Source organism: Chlorocebus sabaeus, chromosome 6, assembly GCF_047675955.1.
Source record: "Chlorocebus sabaeus isolate Y175 chromosome 6, mChlSab1.0.hap1, whole genome shotgun sequence".
In the NCBI taxonomy this organism is placed as follows: domain Eukaryota; kingdom Metazoa; phylum Chordata; class Mammalia; order Primates; family Cercopithecidae; genus Chlorocebus; species Chlorocebus sabaeus.
This window is the reverse complement of record NC_132909.1, coordinates 40,272,229-40,295,045: the sequence shown is the minus strand read 5'-3', so window position 1 is coordinate 40,295,045 and position 22,817 is coordinate 40,272,229. Positions and strand designations below refer to the sequence as shown.

General features: G+C 42.9%; 1 protein-coding gene across 2 annotated transcripts in view; it reads right to left on the bottom strand.

Annotated features, from left to right (window-relative positions):
• The window catches only part of LOC103234297 (uncharacterized), a 41,564-nt gene extending 19,085 nt beyond the window's left edge, over positions 1-22,479 (bottom strand). Inside the window, exon 1 of one of the 2 annotated variants that reach the window (XM_007996008.3) lies at positions 16,765-22,479. In XM_007996008.3, the coding sequence (XP_007994199.3) occupies positions 16,765-16,989 (225 nt within the window). In that variant the 5' untranslated portion in view covers positions 16,990-22,479. The remainder of the gene's footprint in view (positions 1-16,764) is intronic. The other variant, XM_073016719.1, reaches the window with a different exon arrangement.
• Between the last annotated feature and the right edge of the window lie 338 nt (positions 22,480-22,817).

The window sequence follows — 22,817 nt, the reverse complement described above, 5'->3', positions numbered from 1 at the left end:
TCCTTCTCTGGGATTTATTTTCAGATGAGATTTTGTAGACCAATTACACCTGCATCTTGAGAACATTCCACCTGTTTACATGCTATGACCACACCCACAGGCAGAAGGACCAAGATCCTCAGAAAAAGTCCACCCATTTCTGGGTGAATCTTCAGAAAAGATTCAGAAACAATGAAGTGAAAAATAGAAGTTTCTCCTTTCCCGTCCTTAGGTACCCTCCCCACCACAGACACCAGCAATTTCTGCTACAATAATGGTAATATGGGCCACGCTGCCCCATCTTTACTAAACCCAAACAGAACAGGCCCTGTGACCATCCTTCAGCAGAAAAGTAAAACATAACTCTCATGAATGTATCTTGAACCCCTCATAATTGATTCTAGCCTTACCTTAGAGTCACACGAGGCACTTAATTAAAACAACATAAACTTGTCCACACAAAACAATAAACAGAACCTGTGAAGAGGGCACAAGTAAAGGGATTTCTAATAATTAGCCATGTAATCTGAGTGTCTACACCTAAGTAATCCACATTACTTAGAATGGCAAAAATGTCAATTAACTTTTGCACCAACCTAATAGAAGTCCGGCTGATAACCATTTAGCTAAGCATTGCCTTGCAATTTTTTTTTTTAAGACAGTGTTTTGTTCTTGTCACCCAGGCTGGAGTGCAATGGCGCAATCTCTGCTCACGGCAACCTCCACCTCCTGGGTTCAAGAGATTCTCCAGCCTCAGCCTCCCAAGTAGCTAAGATTACAGGCACCTGCCACCATGCCCGGCTAATTTTTGTACTTTTAGTAGAGATGGGGTTTTACCATGTTAGACAGGCTGCTCTCAAACTCCTGACTTCAGGTGATCCACCCACCTCGGTCTCCCAAAATGCTGGGATACAGGCATGAGCCACCACGCCCAGTTGTCTTGTAATATTTAATAAGCGTATAAATCACTTGGTAACTTTGGACTTTCCCTATGTAATGTGATTCTGCAGGTTTTCAAAGGGTTCATGAATGTGTGTTTTAAATAAGTCCCCTGTCAATGCTGATGTTGCTTCTTCTAGGCTCATCATTAGAATTAGTTAGAGAAGCAGGCACAGTACAGAGTCCCTTACACTCAGCACTCTTGTCACAACACATATACTTCTGGCACAAATGAAGACAACTAATCTCCATCTTTAAGTATCATATTCTTTGCTGGTTCTGTAAAGTTTACAGAGGCAACAGAAAGTAGCAACGCCTGTGCTCAAGAGTATGCTACAGAGCACTATGCTTGGAATAACACATTATGTGATTTAATGCTCATAACAAACTGGGAGTTAGCACAGATGTTTAATAATTCCCAGGATTTAGATTAAGGACTCAGCATTTTTATTTCATCTTCCGCTTCTCTGTCCTTGGTTTTTAAAAAATGTATAGACTACTAAATATTGACAGATGAGAGGGATACAGATAGAATTTAATGTAGTTTAAAGAAATTTTTATTGTGTTCATATTTACTTGTTTGTGACTTGTGGAGCAACTACTGGATCTGCAGGAATAGAAAACAAGTTACTAAATAAAATGTCTCTGCAAGTATTGGTTTAACAGAAAATTTAAAAATTAAGATGCTAAAATACATACTTTATTTTTCCAATTTTATCTGCTTTCGGGTTTCAGAAAATTGTGAGCTCCAGTTCTAAAAAATGTAACAGATTCACCAGTCAAAACTTCCAATCAGTCAGTTCTGTGAGGCCAGACTTCAAGGTGGGGCCAGACAAAATAAGAGGTATAATGGCTGATTGCTACCCTGTGAAGCTGGTAGAAATCTGAAGTGACTGGAAGCCTGAAAGGAAAAGCCCCCTCTAGAGTAAAGTTTGGCTGGAACCGTATGTGTTTATATCATGTCTAGTAATTCTAGACAACGTTTGGAAAATATAATTAAAAGAAAAAATTTCTCCAGCCCTAGAGAAACTCCAAAATGATAGAACAGAAAGTAAACTATTTCATTACACAATTAAACCAGAATGTGACATGCATCACAGTCAATCTTCTTAAGACACTGCAAAGACAAAAAGACACTTCCATAATTAGTCCACAAGTAAAAGAATTCACAGCACCATGTAATACATGGTTCATCCTAAATTCATCTGGTAATGGGGGAGGCGATCCGTGTATGCTAATTGGTTATATTCAATGACAAAATTAACTTTTCACATCCTCATGACAGGAGGTAATTTTGCAACTTACTAGACTCTGCTTGCCCTTTCCTGACAGCCAGTGTCCTCTCTTGACTCCTACCACAGGGCTCACAGCTGGCAGCTCACATCTTACATGAACCCCAACTGCCAGAGCAGCACTCTAGTCCCACATCAGGTAATGAAGCCTGAGCTGCAGGAGGACAGCCTTCAGTCCTCCTAGGTAAAATTGCACCTTCACGATAATGGGAATGGGAACAGTGTTTCAGCTTCAGTTTCTATTTATAATGGTGACATGAAAAAAATACTGCTGGATTTTCAGCGTAAGTCCGCATAGAGAGTTCTCCCTGTGACAGCCCACCTCATTCACAGACACCATGGGATAGTAATAGGGCTTCTGAAACAGACACCCAAAGCACTGGAGAGAAAAATCGCTCTTCATCTTCGCAAAATTATATTGAGAGTACAAAAGAAGAGCATCTTTAAAAAAAAAAACTCAGGGCCAGGCATGGTGGCTCAAGCCTGTAATCCCAGCACTTTGGGAGGCCGAGACGGGTGGATCACGAGGTCAGGAGATCGAGACCATCCTGGCTAACACCGTGAAACCCCGTCTCTACTCAAAAGAATACAAAAAACTAGCCAGGCGAGGTGGCGGGCGCCTGTAGTCCCAGCTACTCGGGAGGCTGAGGCAGGAGAATGGCGTGAACCTGGGAGGCGGAGCTTGCAGTGAGCCCAGATCGTGCCACTGCACTCCAGCCTGGGTGACAGAGCGAGACTCCATCTCAAAAAAAAAAAAAACAAAAAAAAACCAAAAAAACCCCCAACTCAGATTAGATATAAGATTAATCATGTTGGCCAGAAAATGTTCCCCTAAAATAAACAACTCTCTAAACACCCAAACTGCACAGCTACTCTCAGCATGATAAGCATGAGCATTATGAAGAAAGGGGACATATCCCCAGCAAAATTTTATAAAATTTCTTTTATCTCTGCTGCTCTCTTGTCTCCTAGCCATTAAATGGGGGATTTATATTGGAATACATCTGACAATTTCTAACAGCACTTTTTATTTTTATTTTTTTTGAGACACAGTTTTGCTCTCTCACATATGCTGGAGTGTAGTGGCGTGACCTTAGCTCACTGCAACCTCCACGTTCCAAGTTTAAGCAATTCTCCTTTCTCAGTCTCCTGAGTAGCTAGAATTATAGGCGCCCACCACCACCCTCCGCTAATTTTTGTATTTTTAGTAGAGACAGGGTTTCACCATGTTAGCCAGGCTGGTCTCAAACTCCTGACCTCAAGTGATCTGTCTGCCTTGGCCTCCCAAAGTGCTGGGATTAAAGAGGTGAGCCACCTCACCCAGGCTTCACCAACACTTTTGGATGAAGAATCAGAATCTGACTTTGTTTATGTAGTAAAATATATTTGAGCTTACAACATAGCTAAGTGAAAACCTATTACATTTCTTGCATGGTCACATTACCCATCACGTTTATTTGTCCTGTAATAGCAGTATTCAAGTTTAGTAAAATAAAAGACACTGAAATCATGCTTACCTACATCTATTGGGTAAATTAATATGCATGTCAGGCTAATATCTATCACAACAATTTTGTAGTGAACTTTTGGGATACTAGATATAAACATCTAAGCATAAATAATTTTAATGTACCAGTAATAATGCAGAATTTTTAAAAATTTTCTGTTACCATAATTTAGTTAAAATACTTTATATTTCAAAAGTATGACTAATATTAAAATGACTAAGACATTCATCCTAAATATTGTGGTCTTATATTCATACTATTGTAGAAAATACCATACAATTTAGGCCAGGCACAGTGGCTCATGCCCGTAACCCCAGCTACTCAGGAGGCTGAGGTGGGAGAATCGCTTGAACCCAGGAGCTGGACGTTGCAGTGAGCTGAGATCATGCCACTGCACTCCAGCATGGGCAACAGAGCAAGACTCTGTCTAAAAACAAAAAAAAAGAAGAAGAAAAGAAAAGAAAATACTGTATAATTCATATGAAGGCAAGTTGTCTACAAACACTACACATAACTATGCTAATTGTTTTGAAGTAGTAAATAGGAACCAAAGCATAACCACTGACTCCACTGTTGAGTTTATACACAGAACTGTTCTTTCTTTTGCAGTGTAAGTACTTCAGCCTGCAAATATTGGATAATTACCTTGGATAATCAGTTTTTTTGTCAAAGAAACTTCCTCAGCATCTTTTAGTCTTTATCATTCTGTATTGCTAAGTTTAATCCTATCTTAGTGCTCCACTTTTTGTGTGCTCTTAAATTAAGTTTTAATCTAAACAAATCTGTATCTACTTTAAGAGACTAAAAAAAAAAAAAAAACCACACCTTTGGGGTCAGGCGCGGTGGCTCACGCCTGTAATCCCAGCACTTTGGGAGGTCGAGGTGGGCAGATCACAAAGTCAGGAGATTGAGACCATCCTGGCTAACACGGTGAAGTCCCGTCTCTACTAAAAATAAAAAATTAGCCAGGCATGGTGGCGGGCGCCTGTAGTCCCAGTTACTCCGGAGGCTGAGGCAGGAGAATGGTATGAACGTGGGAAGCAGAGGTTGCAGTGAGCTAAGATCACGCCGTTGCACTCCAGCCTGGGCGACAAGAGCAAGACTCTGCCTTAAAAAAAAAAAAAAAAACTTTGCCAAAGCAAAAACACTGCAATGGTTCTGTGGTCCTAGATACCTAGATAGACAATCCTGAGACAGAAAGAATGATAAAAGGTTTCTTTAGCTGTAAATATGATTTACGTATATTTCAAAAAAGCAGAGAATATCTACATATAATCAAAATGCTTCAATAAAGAGAGATGAACAAACTATCCTCCCTTATTATGAGGTAAGAAAATAAAGACTAATATAAAATAGTAGTTAGTAATCATTATTAATGATTAATAATAAATTAATAAAATATAGAAATATAAATTTCTAATTTATATTTTCTCCCATAACAGCCAAATCTCGACCAGGCGTGGTAGCTCATGCCTGTAATCCCTGCACTTTACAAGGCCGAGGTGGTTAGATCACTTGAGGTCAGGAGACCAGCCTGGCCATCACGGTGAAGCCCTGTCTCTACTAAAAATACAAAATTAGCCAGGTGTGGTGGCGTGCGCCTGTAATCCCAGCCACTCGGGAGGCTGAGGCAGGAGAATCACTTGAACCCAGGAGGCAGAGGTTGTAGTGAGCCGAGATCATGCCACTGCACTCCAGCCTGGGCGTCAGAGTAAGACTCCATCTCAAACCAAAAACAAAAACAGCTAAATCTCTGGACAGGTTCTTGATCTCTTGGACATCTGAATTTCAGTAGACTCTAGGTTTAGGCATCTAAGGAGCAGCCTTGGGCACACTAAAGAAAAAAGCAGAAGACAGAAAGGTGTTCTAAAAAAATCCACGACTGCATATGAATAATTAGAGACCTATGAAGAGAGCTGGATTCTGACACAATAATAGTGGGAGACTACAGCACCCCACAGACACTATTAGTCAGATCACTGGAGCAAAAAATTAACAAAGATATCAGCACCTAAACTCAACATTTGACCAAATAGTCCTAACTGGCACCTATAGAACTGTTCAACTGAAATCAACACAGTATACATTCACATCACCACATATCACATACTCACATACAAAATTGACCACACAATCAGAAATAAAACAGTCCTCAGCAAATTGAATTTTCCCAAAGTCATACCAAACACACACTTAGGCCACAGCTTGGCAAAAATATCATTGAATACAAAGAAAACCACTTCAAATTATACAATTACATGGAAATTTAAAAACGTTCACCTCAATGACTTTTGGATAAATAATAAAATTAAGCAGAAATCAGTAAGTTCTTTGAAACAAATAAGAACAAAGATACACAAACCAGAATCGCTACAACACAGCCAAGGCAGTGTTAAGAAGGAAATTTATAGCAGTAACTACTCACATCAAAAACTTAGAAATCAATTTAAATACCTAACATCATAAATAAATGAATGAGGCTGGGTATGGTGGCTCACTCCTGTAATCCCAACACTTTGGGAGGCCAAGGAAGGCGAATCACTTGAGTTCACGACCAGCCTGGGAGGTAAAACCTTGTCTCTACCAAAAATACAAAAATTAGATGGGCATGGTGGCACTTGCCTGTCATCTCAGCTCCTCGGGAGGCTGAGGCAGGAGAATCCCTTGAACCCGGGAGGCAGAGGTTGCTGCGAGCCGAGATTGTGCCATTGCACTCCAGGCTAGGCAACACAGCAAGACTGTTTCAATCAATCAATCAAGCAAGCGAGCAAGAGAAAACCAACTCTCAAGCTAGCAGCAGATAAGAAATAACCAAAATTAGATCTGAACTGAAGGAGATGTAGACATGAAAAGTCATAGAAAATATCAAGTAATCCAGGAGTTAAATCTTTGAAAAAAATTAAGAAGATAAACCACTAGCAAGATTAATGAAGAATAGAAGATCCAAATAAGCACAATTAAAAATGACAACAGGGGGTCAGGTGCCGTGGCTCACACCTGTAATCCTAGCACTTTGGAAGGCCAAGGCAGGTGGATCACCTGAGGTCAGGAGTTTGAGACCAACCAGCCTGGCCAACATGTTGAAACCCCATCTCTACTAAAAATACAAAGATTACCCAGGCGAGGTGGCACACGCCTGTAGTCCCAGCTGCTTTGGAGGCTGAGGCAGGAGAATCACTTGAACCCGGGAGGCAGAGGTTGCCTGGGCGACAGAGAGAGACTGTCTCAAAAAAAAAAAAAAAAAAAGAGAAGGACAAATCCAAAAAGGAAGAAAACTGAGAATGGCAGAAGACAGATGCCACACTATTACCCTATTACACTATTACCCTATTGTCCTGCCATATCATTATCTGGTAGAGATCATGATCAATAAATGCAGAGACCAGTGCCGGAGGGAGGATGCGGGTCCTCCTTATACTGAGCAGCACCAGTCACCTAGGCACACTTTTCTTTCTCTATACTTTGTCTCTGTATTTTACTTCTTTTCTCAGTCTCTCGTCCCACCTGACGAGAACCCACAGATTGTGGAGGGGCTGGCCCCCTTCATTTTGTAAACAGCAGATTTAAGCACATAATTGCTTAAACCAGGAAGGTGACAGTTGCAGTAATCTGAGATCTTTCCACTGCACTCAAGCCTAGGTGACAGAGTGAGATTCCGCCTAAAAAAAAAAAGGACAACAGGGGCCAGGCACAGTGGCTCATGCCTGTAATCCCAGCACTTTGGGAGGCCAAGGCAGGTGTATCACCTGAGGTCAGGAGTTCAAGACCAGCCTGACCAACATGGTGAAACCCCATCTCTACTAAAAATACAAAAATTAGGCCAGGTGTGGTGGCATACACCTGTAATCCCAGCTACTTGAAAGGCTGAGGTAGGAGAATTGCTTAAACCCCGGAGGCAGAGGTTGCAGAGACAAGATCACGCCACTGCACTCCAGCCTGGGCAACAGAGTGAGACTCCATCTCATTTAAAAAAAAAAAAAAAAAAGAAGACGCCAGGGACATTACCACTGACCCCACAAAAACACAAATAGCTATTGAAGTTTACTATAGACACCTCTATACACAAAAATAGAAAATCTACAGGAAATGGATAAATTTCTAGACAAATAAATTCTCTCAAGACTAAACAAGTTGAAGCCCTAAATAGATCAATAACAAGCTCCAAAATTAAGTTAGTAGTTAATAGGCTACCAACTAAAAAAACCCAACACCAGAAAATTCACAGCTGAATTCTACCAAGTGTAAAAAGAAAAGCTGATACAATGCCTTCTAAAACTATTACAAAAAATTAAGGGACTTCTCCCCAGCTTTTTATATAACAGCAGCATCATTCTGATACCAAAACCTGGCAGAGACAAAACAAAGAAGAAAACTTCAGGCTAATGTCCTTGATTAACATTGCTGCAAAATGCTCAACAAAATATAGGCAAACCAAATCCAGCAGCACATCGAAAAGCTAATCCACTACAATCAAGTAGGCTTTATTGGTGGAATACAAGGTTGGTTCAACATACAAAAAAAAAAATCAATAAATCTGATTCATCACATAAACAGAACTAAAGAACCACAAAATTATCTCAATAGATGCAGAAAAAACTTTCAATAAGATGTAACATTGTCCATGTATAAAACTCTTAACAAACTAGGCACTGAAGATACATACTTCAAAATAATGAGTTATCTATGACAAATTTGGCTGGGCGTGGGGGCTCACACCTGTATTCCCAGCACTTTGGCAGGCCAAGGTGGTTGAATCACGAGGTCAGGAGATTGACACCATCCTGGCTAACACGGTGAAACCCCGTCTCTACTAAAAATACAAAAAAAAAAAAAAAAAAAAAAATAGCTGGGCGTGGTGGTGGGCGCCTGTAGTCCCAGCTCCTTGGGAGGCTGAGGCAGGAGAATGTCGTGAACCTGGCAGGTGGAGCTTGCAGTGAGCCAAGATCGCACCACTGCACTCCAGCCTGGGTGACAGAGTGAGACTCCGTCAAACTAAACCAAACCACACCACACCACACCACACCAAACTAAAGTAAAATAAACTAAAGTAAAATAAAGTAAAATAAACTAAAGTAAAATAAAATAAAATAAAATAAAATAAAATAAAATAAAATAAAATAGAAATGAGTTATCTATGACAAATCCAAAGCCAACATACTAAATGAACACAAGCTGGAAGCATTCCTTCTGAAAACTGGCACAAGATAAGGATGCCTTTTTCACTGCTTCTATTCAACAGAGAATTGGAAGTCCTGGCTAGAGAAATCAGGCAAGAGAAAGAAATAAAATTCACCCAAACAGGAAGGGACGAAATCAAACTATCCCTGTTTTCAGATGACATGATTCAGTATCTAGAAAACCCTATAGTCTTGGCAGAAATGCTCTATAAACTGACAATTTCTGCGAAGTTTCAAAATACAAAACAAAGGTGCAGAAATAAGTAGCACCTCTACACATCAACATCCAAGCCAAAAGCCAAATCAAAAACACAATCCCATTCAAAAATGCCACAAAAAGAAGGTATCTAGAAATACAGCTAACCAGGGAGGTGAAAGACCTCTAGGACAACAATTACAAAACACTGCTCAAAGAAGTCAAAGATGACACAAATACAAAACTATTTCATGGTCATGGACAGAGAAATCAGTATCATTAAAATGGCCATACTGACCAGGGATGATGGCTCATGCCTGTAATTCCAGAACCTTGGGAGGCTGAGGCAGACAGATTGCCTGAGATTAGGAGTTTGAGACCAGTCAAGACAACATAAAGAAACCCAATTTCTACAAAAAATACTAAAAGAAAAATTAGCTGGGCATGGTGGTGTGTTCCTGTAGTCCCATACCTGGGAGCCTGAGGTAGGAGGACTGTTTGATCCCAGAATGTTAAGGCTGTAGTGAGTCAAGATCATGCCACTGTACTCCAGCCTGGGTGACAGAATGAGACACTGTCTCTTCATGAAATAAAATAGAAAAAAAAATTTTTTTCTAATGAAAATATAGGACTGGGCGCGGTGGCTCACATCTGTAATCCCAGCACTTTGGGAGGCCGAGTTGGTGGATCACGAGGTTAGGAGTTCAAGACGAGCCTGGCCAACATGGTGAAACCCCCTGCTACTAAAAATACAAAAATTAGCTGGGCTTGGTGGCATGCGTCTATAATCCCAGCTACTTGGGAGGCTGAAGCAGGAAAACTGCTTGAACCCAGGAGGCAGATGCTGCAGTGAGCCAAGATCATGCCATTGCATTACAGCCTGGAAGACAGAGCGAGACTCATCTCAAAAATAATAATATTAGTAATAATACAGGCTGGGCGCAGTGGCTCACACCTGTAATCCCAGCACTTTGGGAGGCTGAAGCGGGTGGATCACCTGAGGTCAGGGGTTCGAGACAAGCCTGACCAAAATGATGAAACCTCAGCTCTACTAAAAATACAAAATTAGCCAGGCGTGCTGGCACATGCCTGTAATCTCAGTTACTCGGGAGGCTGAGGCAGAAGAATCGCTTGAACCTGGGAGGCAGAGGTTGCAGTGAGGCGAGATTGTGCCACTGCACTCCAGCCTGAGTGACAGAGTGAGAGTCCACCTCAAAAAAAAAAAAAAAAAAAAAGTAAATTAATGCAGAAAGAGAAAACCAAATGCACTATCTCATTTTTAAAAGAGCTAAATAATAAGAACACATGGATGCAAAGAGGGGAAAAATAGACACAGGCCTAGTTGAGGTTGGCAGGACAAAGACCCGTTTGGGCTGGGTGCAGTGGCTCATGCCTGTAATACCAGCACTTTGGGAGGCCGAGTTGGGAAGATCACCTGAGGTCAGGAATTCAAGATCAGCCTGGCCAACATGGTGAAACCCCATCTCTCCTAAAAATATAAAAATTAGCTGGGCGTGATGGCAGGCATCTGTAATCCCAACTACTTGGGAGGCTGACGCAGGAGAATCACTTGAACCCAGGAGGCAGAGGCTGCAATGAACGGAGATCACACCATTGCACCCCAGCCTGGATAACAGCAAAACTCCATCTCAAAAAAAAATTAAAAAAATTAAATAATAGTAATAAAAAATATCCACTTGGTGTTATGCTTAGTGACTCAGTGAAAAAATAATCTACATCAAACTTTCATGACACAATTTTACCTATGTAATAAACCTACATGTGTACCTCTGAACTAAAATTAAAAGTTGAAAGGAAAACACTCTATGGGTGGGGGTAAGTGCAATATGTAAGCTGAAAGGTCGGTTTGTGCTATTTATTTCTGGGTCCATGCAGGCACGTGAGATGATGAACAAGTGGCCCAGAACCCTAAATTGGTGGGGAAAACAGGTTGCTGCTGCAGATTCAGTGTCTGGGGAATGGGAATATGCCAGGAGACTTGTAGACACTTTTGTAGGATTTTTGCAAGAAATGCTAGAATCAAAAACGCTGTGGTGAAGTTCCTGAGGGTGGTGCCTTGTCCTGAGAGGGGTGTGGATGCATCGGTGTCTAGTGGGCATGATCGTGAGTCGGTGGGAATCCTGTGGTGGCAGCTGTGGAAAGAGAAGGTCTGTCATCAGAGCTTCTCTTTCCTCTAAATTTTCAGTCTTCTCTCACTCTAAGAGACCTGGAATCAGCAAACAACGGGCAGTGTGACAGCCAGTACACAGGCGAGTAGAGCCTCCCATTCCCAGACACTCTGAGTTTTATTCCAGGCCAGGCCTTTATGGTATTTTTATTCTGGCACAAAAGCTATAGAGTTTGCTGAATACCAAGCAACTCTCCAACACCAATTCTTTGTCAAACATTCAAATTCTGACACCACCCAGAGTCAGCACAGACCCTGAGATTCAGGGCTTGGTCTCAAAATACTGTTCTTACTACAGATGCCAGTAACAAACCCCATGGGCCTATTTATGCTTCCAAATTATGAGCCCATTATGAGCTACTGTTTAAAAATTCAGGACTCCCATAAACTTGCTCAAGTTCAATAACTTAACGGTGCTATACACAGAACTCAGAAAAACACTGTAGTTATGTTGACCGGATTATTGTAAAAGATACAACTCAAGAAAAGTCAAATGAAAGAAATGTGTAAGACAAAGAAAAGAGGTGGGGAAAGATGAAGCACATAAGTAATCCTGGTAAATGGCTATAATTAATAAAATTCTCCATCTTTTGTGTGCTCCAGAAACAGTTTATGTAAAGAAACACACATCCCATTATGACTTAGATGGTATACTCTTTTCTTACCTATCATATAGCCAGACATAGACTCTGCCCATTTTCTTCTCTTAGAAAAATCAGCTGAATTTGTCTTCAGTGATCAAAATAAAATACTACTTAATCAAACTTAAGTTTATCTCCTTCCCACAGCTCCTGAGCTTTGAGCTACCCTCAGTCTGAGCCAACATACAACCCCATTATATGCTCCTCCTAAGAACATGCTAAACATTCTCCAACTTAGAATCTGATTTTTTCACCCTCCATTTGCCATTCCCCTCCCACTTTGTTTCTAATCTTGGTTGCTCCTTTCTATGAAGAAAAGCCACGCTTGTCTGCCTAACCTTTGAGATCTTTAAAGATCTTATAGTTGGTACTTTCTCCTGTTGCAATACTCCTTTGGAACTTAATTTTTTAATACAAATCTAACTTTGTTTTATTTTTATAAGTCTAGAAACTGCCTCAAAGCAAGAACAACTTTATCTTCAGTAAGATCCTTTCGGTCCCGTTCCATCTTAATCTTAACTGCACCTGTCTGTGGGTCCCCAGCTTTCCAGGGCTCTGTAGCTTCTCTCCAGATAAAAGGCTTCTTCCATGGCTGGAGTGAACAGGCTGGGAAATCTGCAGGGGAGGCTCCCCAGGAAGAACTAACTGGGCCTTTAATAACCTCCTTTTGCAGGCTCAATATGAGCCTTTAGCTTGGAGTCACTGGGCTCAAGTTTTAATTTTCAAGTAAAGAGTTATTCACTCAGGTTTTGAAACCAAGTGTTTGAAAAATCCAGTAAAATTACTCAAACACAGTGCTCATACAAAAGAAAAAAAATTTAAGGTGCTTACATTTTATACCTAAACAAGAAAAGCAAAAGAATCTATTTCTTTCAGACAATAAATGTACTACTTTATTATCTCCATTATGAATCATGTAGTAAACAATTAGTCATATGGGGACACTTCTAGGAGGTACCTACCAAGTTTCATCTTATAAAATTTAGCATTGGCCAGGCGCGGTAGATCACACCTGTAATCCCAGCACTTTGGGAGGCCGAAGTGGGCAGATCACAAGGTCAGGAGTTCAATAACAAACAGCCTGGCCAACCTGCTGAAGCCCGTCTCTACTGAAAATACAAAAATTAGCTGAGAATGGTGGCGTGCACGTGTATTCCCAGGTATGCTGGAGGCTGAGGGAGAATTGCTTAAACCCGGGAGTCGGAGGTTGCTGTGAGCCAAGATCGCGCCATTGCACTCCAGCCTGGGCAACAGAGCAAGACTCTGTCTCGGGGGAAAAAAAAATTAGCATTAAACTCATACATCAAGATTACAAGATATAGAACAGAGATATTCACTCACAGAAACTTACCCTGCAATAAGAGGAACTGATGTTTTTATGTATCTATGTAACTCAGCAATTATCCACCACATTTCTTGTGAAATGTGAATGAATACACATTTTCTTGTGTATTCATTTTCTACAGCCAAAATGGAAGAGAGATTTTCCTTATTCTTTCCCTTGATAGCTCTCTAAAAGCTAACCCTTGAAATTCTGTTTGAAAACACCCAGGCATAAAAACACACCTGAGAAGGCTGGGCACGGTGACTCACCCCTATAATCCCAGCACTTTCGGAGGCCGAAGTGGGCGGATTACCTGAGGTCAGGAGTTCAAGATCAGCCTGGCCAACATGGCGAAACACCATCTCTACTAAAAATACAAAAATTAGCTGGGCATGGTGGCGTGCACCTGTAATCCCAGCTACTCAGGAGGCTGAGGCAGGATAATCGCTTGAACCCAGGAGTCAGAGGCTGCAGTGAGCTAAGATCATGCTACCGTACTCCAGCATGGGCAACAAAACGAGACTCCGTTTCAAAAAATAAAAAACACACCTGAGAAAATTTCTAAACTCACTGGGGGGAAAAAAAAGAGAATTTTTAACAATGGAATATATGATTAGATATTTTTTGAAACCCGCCTATTTTATGTTTTTGTAAATATTTTCAAACCTTTCAAGCTCTACTAATAAAATACAATTTACAGTTTAAAAGAGTCAATATAAGTGAATAGATCTTTTCAAGGTGACAAAACAAAGGAGTGGCAGTGCTGATTAGAAAACCAATGTGTCTGACTCACGTGTCAAATCAGGCCATCCAATTCCTGGAGAGATTCTCCCACTCCATCCTGCTCACTTAAGTGCCCAGTGATCACCCTCTCAGGAGACACTGCATTACTCCCCAATGAGTGCCCCAAATGCATTTTACTTGGCAAGTTCTTGTACTATCTCACTGAGGTCAGGTTTTTTTCTGTCTTTGGGAATATGATTTTTTTTTCACAAATCTTAGAGAATCCGGGTGGCAGAAATTATTTCTGTTTTCCCCTCAATACCAGCATCTGATCGCTGACCAACAATGTGTCTCCAAGAAATGAAAGCTGGCTTGGATAAAAATAATCTTAATGTCTCAAAGGGTTAGCTTTTCAAAGAAGAATACACCAGGAGATTCCTCTAAGCCCCAGGGCATTCACCGGCTTCCTTGAGAGGCTACACTCCATACCTCAGCTTGTTCTGTAAGAGAAAATGACCCAAGAGCTAATATTAACTCTAGCAGACAGACACGGTGGGTATTTTGGTTTACTCAGACAGTACAGGACCAGGAAAAAACTAAAGGGTGGCTGAGGACACATCACCCCATAAAGTTTCCAAAAACCATTGACCCCTAAAACATGATCTCTGTGCTCAGGAAGATAAAAGGAAAAGAGGCACAGATTTTTTACAATACAGTGTCAGGAGATTACTCTTTGCTTTCTTCTCATGGAAAATATTTAAAAACAGAAAATAAATTTTTAAAATGTTTTCAATGTGTTGTCGGTAAATAATTAAAATACAGTATGAAAAACGTACACTAAAGGAAAAATAGTTCATAATATGAATTAGCGAGAGAAAGTTGACAGTTCCTTGAAGTAAAATACTAAATTTTCAGTTCTTGAGATTGTCAGAACTGGAAATTTACTATGCATTTTTACTTCAAGCCAGAGTTAGGCTGGAGGTAAGGAGAACTGGGGGATACACGGGAGACTCTGCTTGGAACACTTGTAAAAAATGTAGGGGAAAATCAGTCCTCTGTGGAGTATGAAAATAGTTAAGTGGCAGGCAATTTAGTCTGAGGTGGAAACCTAGGCCCCGGATTCCTGCTTTGAAAAAATATAACTCAAATGCATTTTTTTTTTTTTTTTTGTAAATTACTACATTAGAGGAAACAAAATTCAGGCTTAACTAACTACAAACTGTCAATTAAGCTCCAATTACATAACCAGGAAATTGGTACCCTCAAGGTGAAAATTAAGAAATTAAGAAACTAAGAAACTAAGGCGGGGAGCGCTGGCTCACGCCTGTAATCCTAACACTTAAGGAGGCCAAGGCCGGTGGATCGCCTGAGGTCAGGAGGCTGAGACCAGCCTGTCCAACATAGAGAAATTCCGTCTCTACTAAAAATATAAAAATTAGCTGAGCGTGGTGGCAGGAGCCTGTAATCCCAGCTACTGGGGAAGCTGAGGCAGGAGAATTGCTTGAACCTGGGAGGCGAAGGTTGCAGATCCTACCACTGCACTCCAGCTTGGGCGTCAGTGCAGGACTCCGTAAAAAAAAAAAAAAAAAAAAAGAAGAGAGAAACAAAGACAGGAAGACAGAAAAAACATAACTGTACCTAACCAATTACTGAATTTGGGATTTTTGCATCATGCACCTTATAAAAGTCTTTCAAGGCCCTCTTATGAACCAAAAACTACAACCCACAGGGGTGATCTAAAATTTTTGAACCACTCTTTGATGAAATTATTTAATATTTTTGCAGAAACTGCCTTTTGTTTTGTTTATGTTTTTTTGAGACAGAGTCTTACTCTGTCGCCCAGGCTGGAGTGCAGTGGCGCGATCTTGGCTCACTGCAACCTCCTCCCGGGTCCAAGCGATTCTCTCACCTCAACCTCCCGACTAGCTGGGATTATAGGCATGCGCCACTATGCTCGGCTTTTTTTTTTTTTTTTTGAGATGGAGTCTCGCTCTGTCACCCAGGCTGGAGGGCAAATGGCACGATCTCGGCTCACTACAACCTCCGACTCCCGGGTTCAAGCGATTTTCCTGCGTCAGCCTCCTGAGTAGCTGGGATTACAGGACCGCGCCACCACGCCAGGCTAAGTTTTTGTATTTCTAGTAGAAACGGGGTTTTACCATTTTGGTCAGGCTGATCTTGAACTCCTGACCTCGTGATCCGCGTGCCTCAGTATCCCAAAGTGCTAGGATTATAGGTGTGGGCCACCGCGCCAGACTAATTTTCATATTTTTAATAAAGACGGGGTTTCGCCATGTTGGCCAGGCTGGTCTCGAACTCCTGGCCTCTGGCGATCCGCCCGCCTCGTACTCTCGAAGTGCTGGGATTACAGTCGTGAACCAACGCGCCCCGCCTGCCATAAATTTTTAATAGGGGAAAAAGAAGAACTGGAAACGCAGCGGACTAAAGCTCTTCCCATTCACGAACCCGCACCCCGAGTCAGGATTCTCCCGACTACCCTCCCGTGGTCCCTGCACAATCCGGGAGAGACGCGGCGCTGCGGGTGCAGAGCTACCCAGAGGGCTCCAGGTCAGGGCACAGTCACTGCGCAGGGAACAGACCAGACGCCCGGGGACCCGGCTATCAGCGCTGCCGCCATCTTATTGCTGAAGGGGACTGAGGCCGAGCTGGGCAAGGAGAACTCGGGGCGCAGTCTGCGGAGATGACTGAGGGGAGGCCCGAGTCCGCCACAGCCACTTCCCACCGGTTCCAACCGACCCCTCCCTCTCTCTCCGGATGTCGGAGCCGCCACTCTCACCATTTCTAGGCTTCCAGGGGGACCCTGGCGTCTTAGCTGTGGATCTCCCAATACTTGCAGGTCACAGGGCCACAGAGGCTGGGCCTCTAGGAGTAGGGCACTCAGAGCAGGGAAGACGAGACCAAGAGCTCCAGCTGCAGCGAGAGACAAAGGCCCCGCCAAATCCCGGAAGCCGCCCTGTCCGCTCCAGCCGCGTAACTGATTGGACGGTCCCCAGCTCAGCATCCCTGATTGGAAAACGTCTAAGGCCCGACCCCTTCAGGCCTTGAGTGACAGAAGACGTGACCAAACGCTGGACTGAATGAAGTAAGAGTGACAGCCTAAGCTGCAGCCTTTTCAGGCAGGCCTTCCTCCCTGAGCTGAGCCAGGCCCACCGCGGAGGGTATTTGCATTTAACCTCGTGTATAAGGTTTCATGTATTTATAAATAATATACTATATGGCTATTCACAAAGGAAAAATATATAACAATAATTTTAAAATTTCAGTTTTGATGATCTTCCTGGCTTCTGGCATTTGAGCAAGCAGCCTGAGATTTTTTTAAAAAGGCAACCCCTCTGAAATAAAATATAAGCCACATGTGAATTTTAAACTTTCTAGTAGCCAACTTTAAAAAGAAACAAGAAAAAGGTGGAGTTGATGTAACAATTTAATTTACCCAATATATCCAAAATATTATCAGTTTGTGAGCAATAATGAAATATATATATAAAGTTTATATATATGTTATATATACATATACACACACACACACATACACACACACACACACACTAAATCTTTGAAACTAACTCTGTATTTTACCTTTCTAGCACATCGCAGTTTAGACCAGCGACATTCCATGCACCCAGTAGCCACACGTGGCCAATAGCTGCCATATTGGAGTGCGGCTGAGATGTCAGCTGAATGAAGGGCCTGCACATCAGAGGTGGGGGAAAGCCTCTTCCTACCAACATCTCTCCTCAGTTCCCAGGTTGGAACAGATAGTGGTCATAAAAAAAGCAGAAAGCAGCAAGAATAAGATAACCACACACAGACCACTGCTGGCCACCTGTTGCCCACCTTCCTTCCAGAGATTAGACAGTGAACAAAAACTGATGGGGCGACAGGAGAAAAAACTATATGTCTTCATATCTGTCCACAGTCTTGAGACAGAGTTTCGCTCTTTTTGCCCAGGCTGGAGTGCAATGGAGTGCAATGGCGGGATCTCGGCTCACCACAACCTCCACCCCCAGGGTTCAAGTGATTCTCCTACCTCAGCCTCCTAAGTAGCTGGGATTACAGGCATGCACCACCACACCCAGCTAATCTTTTGTATTTTTAGTAGAGATGGGGTTTCTCCATGTTGGTCAGGCTGGTCTCGAACTCCCGACCTCAGGTGATCTGCCCACCCCCACCTCCCAAAGTGCTGGAATTAACAGACGTGAGCCACCATGCTCGTCCAGGATGGAGTGCAGTGGCACGATCTGGGCTCACTGCAACTTCCACCTCCTGGGTTCAAGCAATTCCTTGCCTCAGTCTCCTGAGTAGCTAAGATTATAGGCACCCACCACCACGCCCAGCTAATTTTTGTATTTTTAGTAGAGACAAGAGTTTCACCATCTTGGCCAGGCTAGTCTTGAACTCCTGACCTCGTGATCCACCCATCTCGGCCTCCGAAAGTGCTGGGATTACAGGCATGAGCCCAGCCCTGTCCACAGTCTTGACCTCCTATGTTTATATATGAAGAAAACAGATCAAAGGCAAACTTATTTTGCTATTTGATCTTGGCCCTAATGGTCAGGCTGTAGTTACCTGTTTTCTTTTGTGATGTGGGGGGTCTGTGTGAGTATAAGGACAAATCACATGCATAAATGTCTATATGTATTTCTGCATTACTCAGCATTATCTTACAAGACATCCAACTTTATTTTTATTTTTGAGACAGAGTCTCACTCTGTCGCCCAGGCCGGAGTGCAGCAGCGTAATGTGATCTTGGCTCACTGCGACCTCCACCTCCCGGGTTCAAGCTATTCTCCTGCTTCTGTCTCCCCAGTAGCTGGGATTACAGGCTAGTGCCACCACGTCCAGCTAATTTTTTTGTATTTTTAGTAGAGATGGTGCTTCACCGTGTTAACCAGGATGGTCCCCTTCTCCTGACCTCGTGATCCGCCCACCTCGGCCTCCCAAAGTGAACCACGGCGCTGGGCCAAGACATCCAACTTTAAATCAGAAATAAAAAATTAGAGGCTGGGCACGGTGGTTCATGCCTGTAATCTCAGCACTTTGGGAGGCCGAGGCGGGTGGATCACGAGGTCAGGAGAGCGAGACCATCCTGGCTAACACGGTGAAACCCCCTCTCTACTAAAAATACAAAAAATTAGGCGGGCGTGGTGGTGGGTGCCTGTAGTCCTAGCTACTCGGGAGGCTGAGGCAGGAGAATGGCGTGAACCCAGGAGGAGGAGCTTGCAGTGAGCCGAGATGGCGCCACTGCACTCCAGCCTGGGCGAGAGTGCGAGATTCCATCTCAAAAACAAACAAAAAAAAGTTTATATGACTTATGTATAATCTTTAACAAATAAGGCAACTTTAAAATTATTGGTAAAATAGTATCAGCAATATCTTAAATATTGTTAGCATTTTGTTAACTTTTTTTGAGATGGAGTCTCTGTTGCTCAGGCTGGAGTGCAGTGGCATGATCTGGGCTCATTGCAACCTCTGCCTCAGCCTCCCGAGTAGCTGGGATTACACGCACCTGCCACCACGCCTGGCTAATTTTTGTATTTTTAGTAGAGATGGGGTTTCACCATCTTGGCCAGCCTGGTCTTGAACTCCTGACCTTGTGATCCACCTGCCCCAGCCCCTCAAAGTGCTGAGATTACAGTTGTGAGCCACCGGGCCCAGCAACAATTTTTTAATCAAGGGGGTTTTGGCCCGGTGCAGTGGCTCATGCCTATAATCTCAGCACTGTGGGAGGTCAAGGCGGGTGGATCACTTGAGGTCAGCAGTTCGAAACCAGCCTTGACAACATGGTGAAACCCTGTCTCTACTAAAAATACCAAAAGTTGGCCAGGTTTGGTTGTGCATGCCTGTAATCCTAGCTACTCAGGAAGCTGAGGGAGGAGAACGGCTTTAACCCAGGAAGCAGAGGTTGCAGTGAGCTGAGATTGCACCACTGTACTCTATCCTGGGTGACAGAGTGAGAGTCCATCTCAAAAAAAAAAAAGTGGTTTTATGATTATTCCTGCAAGAATACTCTAAGATTTGCCCTAAGGGTTATAAATGATAAAACCCAGCACAAGACAGAATAATCTTGGCTTGCGTAAGCTTGTAAAATATTGTTGGCTTGATGAAAACAGCTAAATTGCTAAATTGTGCACTTTTGGTATAAACTTAAAATTAATCTTTTTTTTTTTTTTTGAGAATGGTATGAGGTTACAGATTGGTTTAAGAGTGTGCCCTTTCTTAATGATATGCATGGAAAGGCAGAAAGCAATTTCAGAAGGATACCAGAAAAACTTCCCCTAACTGGTACTTAACTAGTGAGGCTGGGGTGGACGAGCTTTTCATTGATATTCCCCTTTAACAATAGTTGAATCAAATAAGGTACTCTTTTTACTTTTACAAAGCCCAGATTGCTTCTCTACCATCCAAGGAGGTAAGAAGTGTTTTTTTGTTTTGAGATGCAGTCTTACTGTCACCCAGGTTGGAGTGCAGTGGCTTGATCTCGCCTTACTGCAGCCTCAGCTTCCTAAGTAGCTGGGATTACATGCGCTCACCTCCACACCCAGCTAATTTGTGTATTTTTAGTAGGGATGGGGTTTCACCGTTTTGGCTGGGCTGGTCTTGAACTCTTGACCTTAGGTGATCCGCCTCCCAAAGTGCTGGGATTACAGGCAGGAGCCACCATGCCCGGCTGGCTTAGAGTTTTAATGCTCTGTTACACAATTAGTTTCTCTGGCAATCAACCCTGGTCCTGAGGCTGTCCAGAAGCCTCCAGCCAGAAGTCATCTCATTAACATACAAAAGACACTTCTCTTTTCAGACATTCCAAAGATTTTAGGGGCTGCATACGAAGAAACTGAGACAAATTCTAGATTTTAGGGGCTGCAAATAAACTGAGACAAACCCTAAGTACTCACATTGATAAAAGCATCCAGACCTGGCTCAGCTCTAGCCCTCTCTGGAAAGCTTTGCTTTACCCACCTCCTTTTAATTACAATCTACCCCCAATAACCCTGTGGAATTCTTTATAGCAGCATCACGTTCTGGCATTTCATATCTTTGATATAATCTTGGTGTCTGTTGTTTACTTCCTTATACTTTTGTTCCGGGGAGCTATGTCTTGTTTACCACTATATTCCCAGTGCCAATCACAGTGCTCAGCCCATGGCAGGTGATCAATGAATAGTTGTTTAATCAATGCACAACAGCACTGTCTGTAAAAGGGAAGCAGACAGGATTAGGTCAGAGCACACTTTAGCTCAGCCACTTCCTACCTGGCTGACTTTGGGCAAGTTCCCAAATTTTTTCTTCTTTCAGTTACCTTGTCTGTGACACAAGGAATCATTAAACTTACCTACAGAGCTTTTGCTGATGAAGATTTAATGAGCAAAAATATCTAAACAGCTTTGAAACACTGGTTGGCACAGCAAGCGTGCTCCATACATCAGCTATGTCAACGAAGAGTTAAACTCTTTAAAATATTTGAAGAAATTTATTCAGAGTCAAATATGAGTGACCATGCCCCATGACACAGCCCTCAGAAGGTCCTGAGGACATGTGGCAAAGGTGTTCTTCAAAGTGTTCATTACTAAGGCATCCATCTCCCCTTACTTCAATGCACTTTGCTAAACAATGCAATATTTCCGAGAAGACGTCTGAATCTGTTTCTGTACCAATGGTCTGAATTAGAACATCACATAAATTGCCACATCTGTGTGAGATACTCAGGACCACAGACTCTCGCACACTCCAGGAGAAAAGGCATGGATTCTGCTGCTGCCCCTCCAACGCCATCGTGGAAATAAAATTTCAGTAAAGGGACTATCAGTTTGACAACCTGCTTGGTGTACTCCACAAAGCACAGTCAAATCAGCTATGTGCTGCAAAAGGTCACAGTCTTTTTTTTTTGAGATGGAGTCTCGCTCTGTCACCCAGGCTGGAGTGCCGTGGCGCCATCTCGGCTCACTGCAATCTCCACCTCCCCGGTTCAAGCGATTCTCCTGCCTCAGCCTCCTGTGTAGCTAGAACTACAGGTGCCTGCCGCCATGCCCAGCTAAGTTTTGTGTTTTAAGTAAGATGGGGTTTCACCATGTTGGCCAGGCTGGTCTTGAACTCCTGACCTCAGGTATCCACTCACCTCGGCCTCCCAAAGTGCTGTGATTACAGGCGTGAGTCACTGCGCCTGGCCAAGGTCACAATTTTTCCTGTGTGCACAGACCAGGTAACAGAAGAAAATCACATCACCTGTGTGATTGGTGCAAGACAATGTCCTCAGATGCCAGGACCCAGGCATAAAAGTTACATCACCTGGATGTTGGACCCAGCAATACGTCACAGTGGCCCAAGTAGGCAAAACAGAGACAGAAGTCACATAATGTCAGTGCAGGGCCCAGCAATGTCACAAAGTCTCCTGCAGGCAAAACCTAAAAGAAAAGTGCTGGGCATAGCAATATGCTACAATGTTCCTGTAAGCAGGGACTAGGCAGAAGAATAGAGTCACATCACCTAGATGCTGGGCCTAGTGATATGTCAACCATCTTTTCTGTAATAAAGATCCAGGCAGGAGAAACACATCACCTGGTTGCTGGCCACAGAAATGTGCCACAATTTTCACTGTAGACAGGGTGCAGGCAGAAGAGGAGAGTCACATCTCCTAGGTAATAACTGTGACACACCTGTGCAGAGGTATATCACAATGCCCCCTGGAGGAAGGAGCCAGGTAGGGGACTCCCCATCCCTTAGGTGTTGAGCCCAGTGTCACATCTGAGTATGTCACAATACCCAAATATGTGGGGCCTGAGAAAAAAGAGGAGAGTCACATCACCAAGATGCTAGGCCAATGGTATGTCA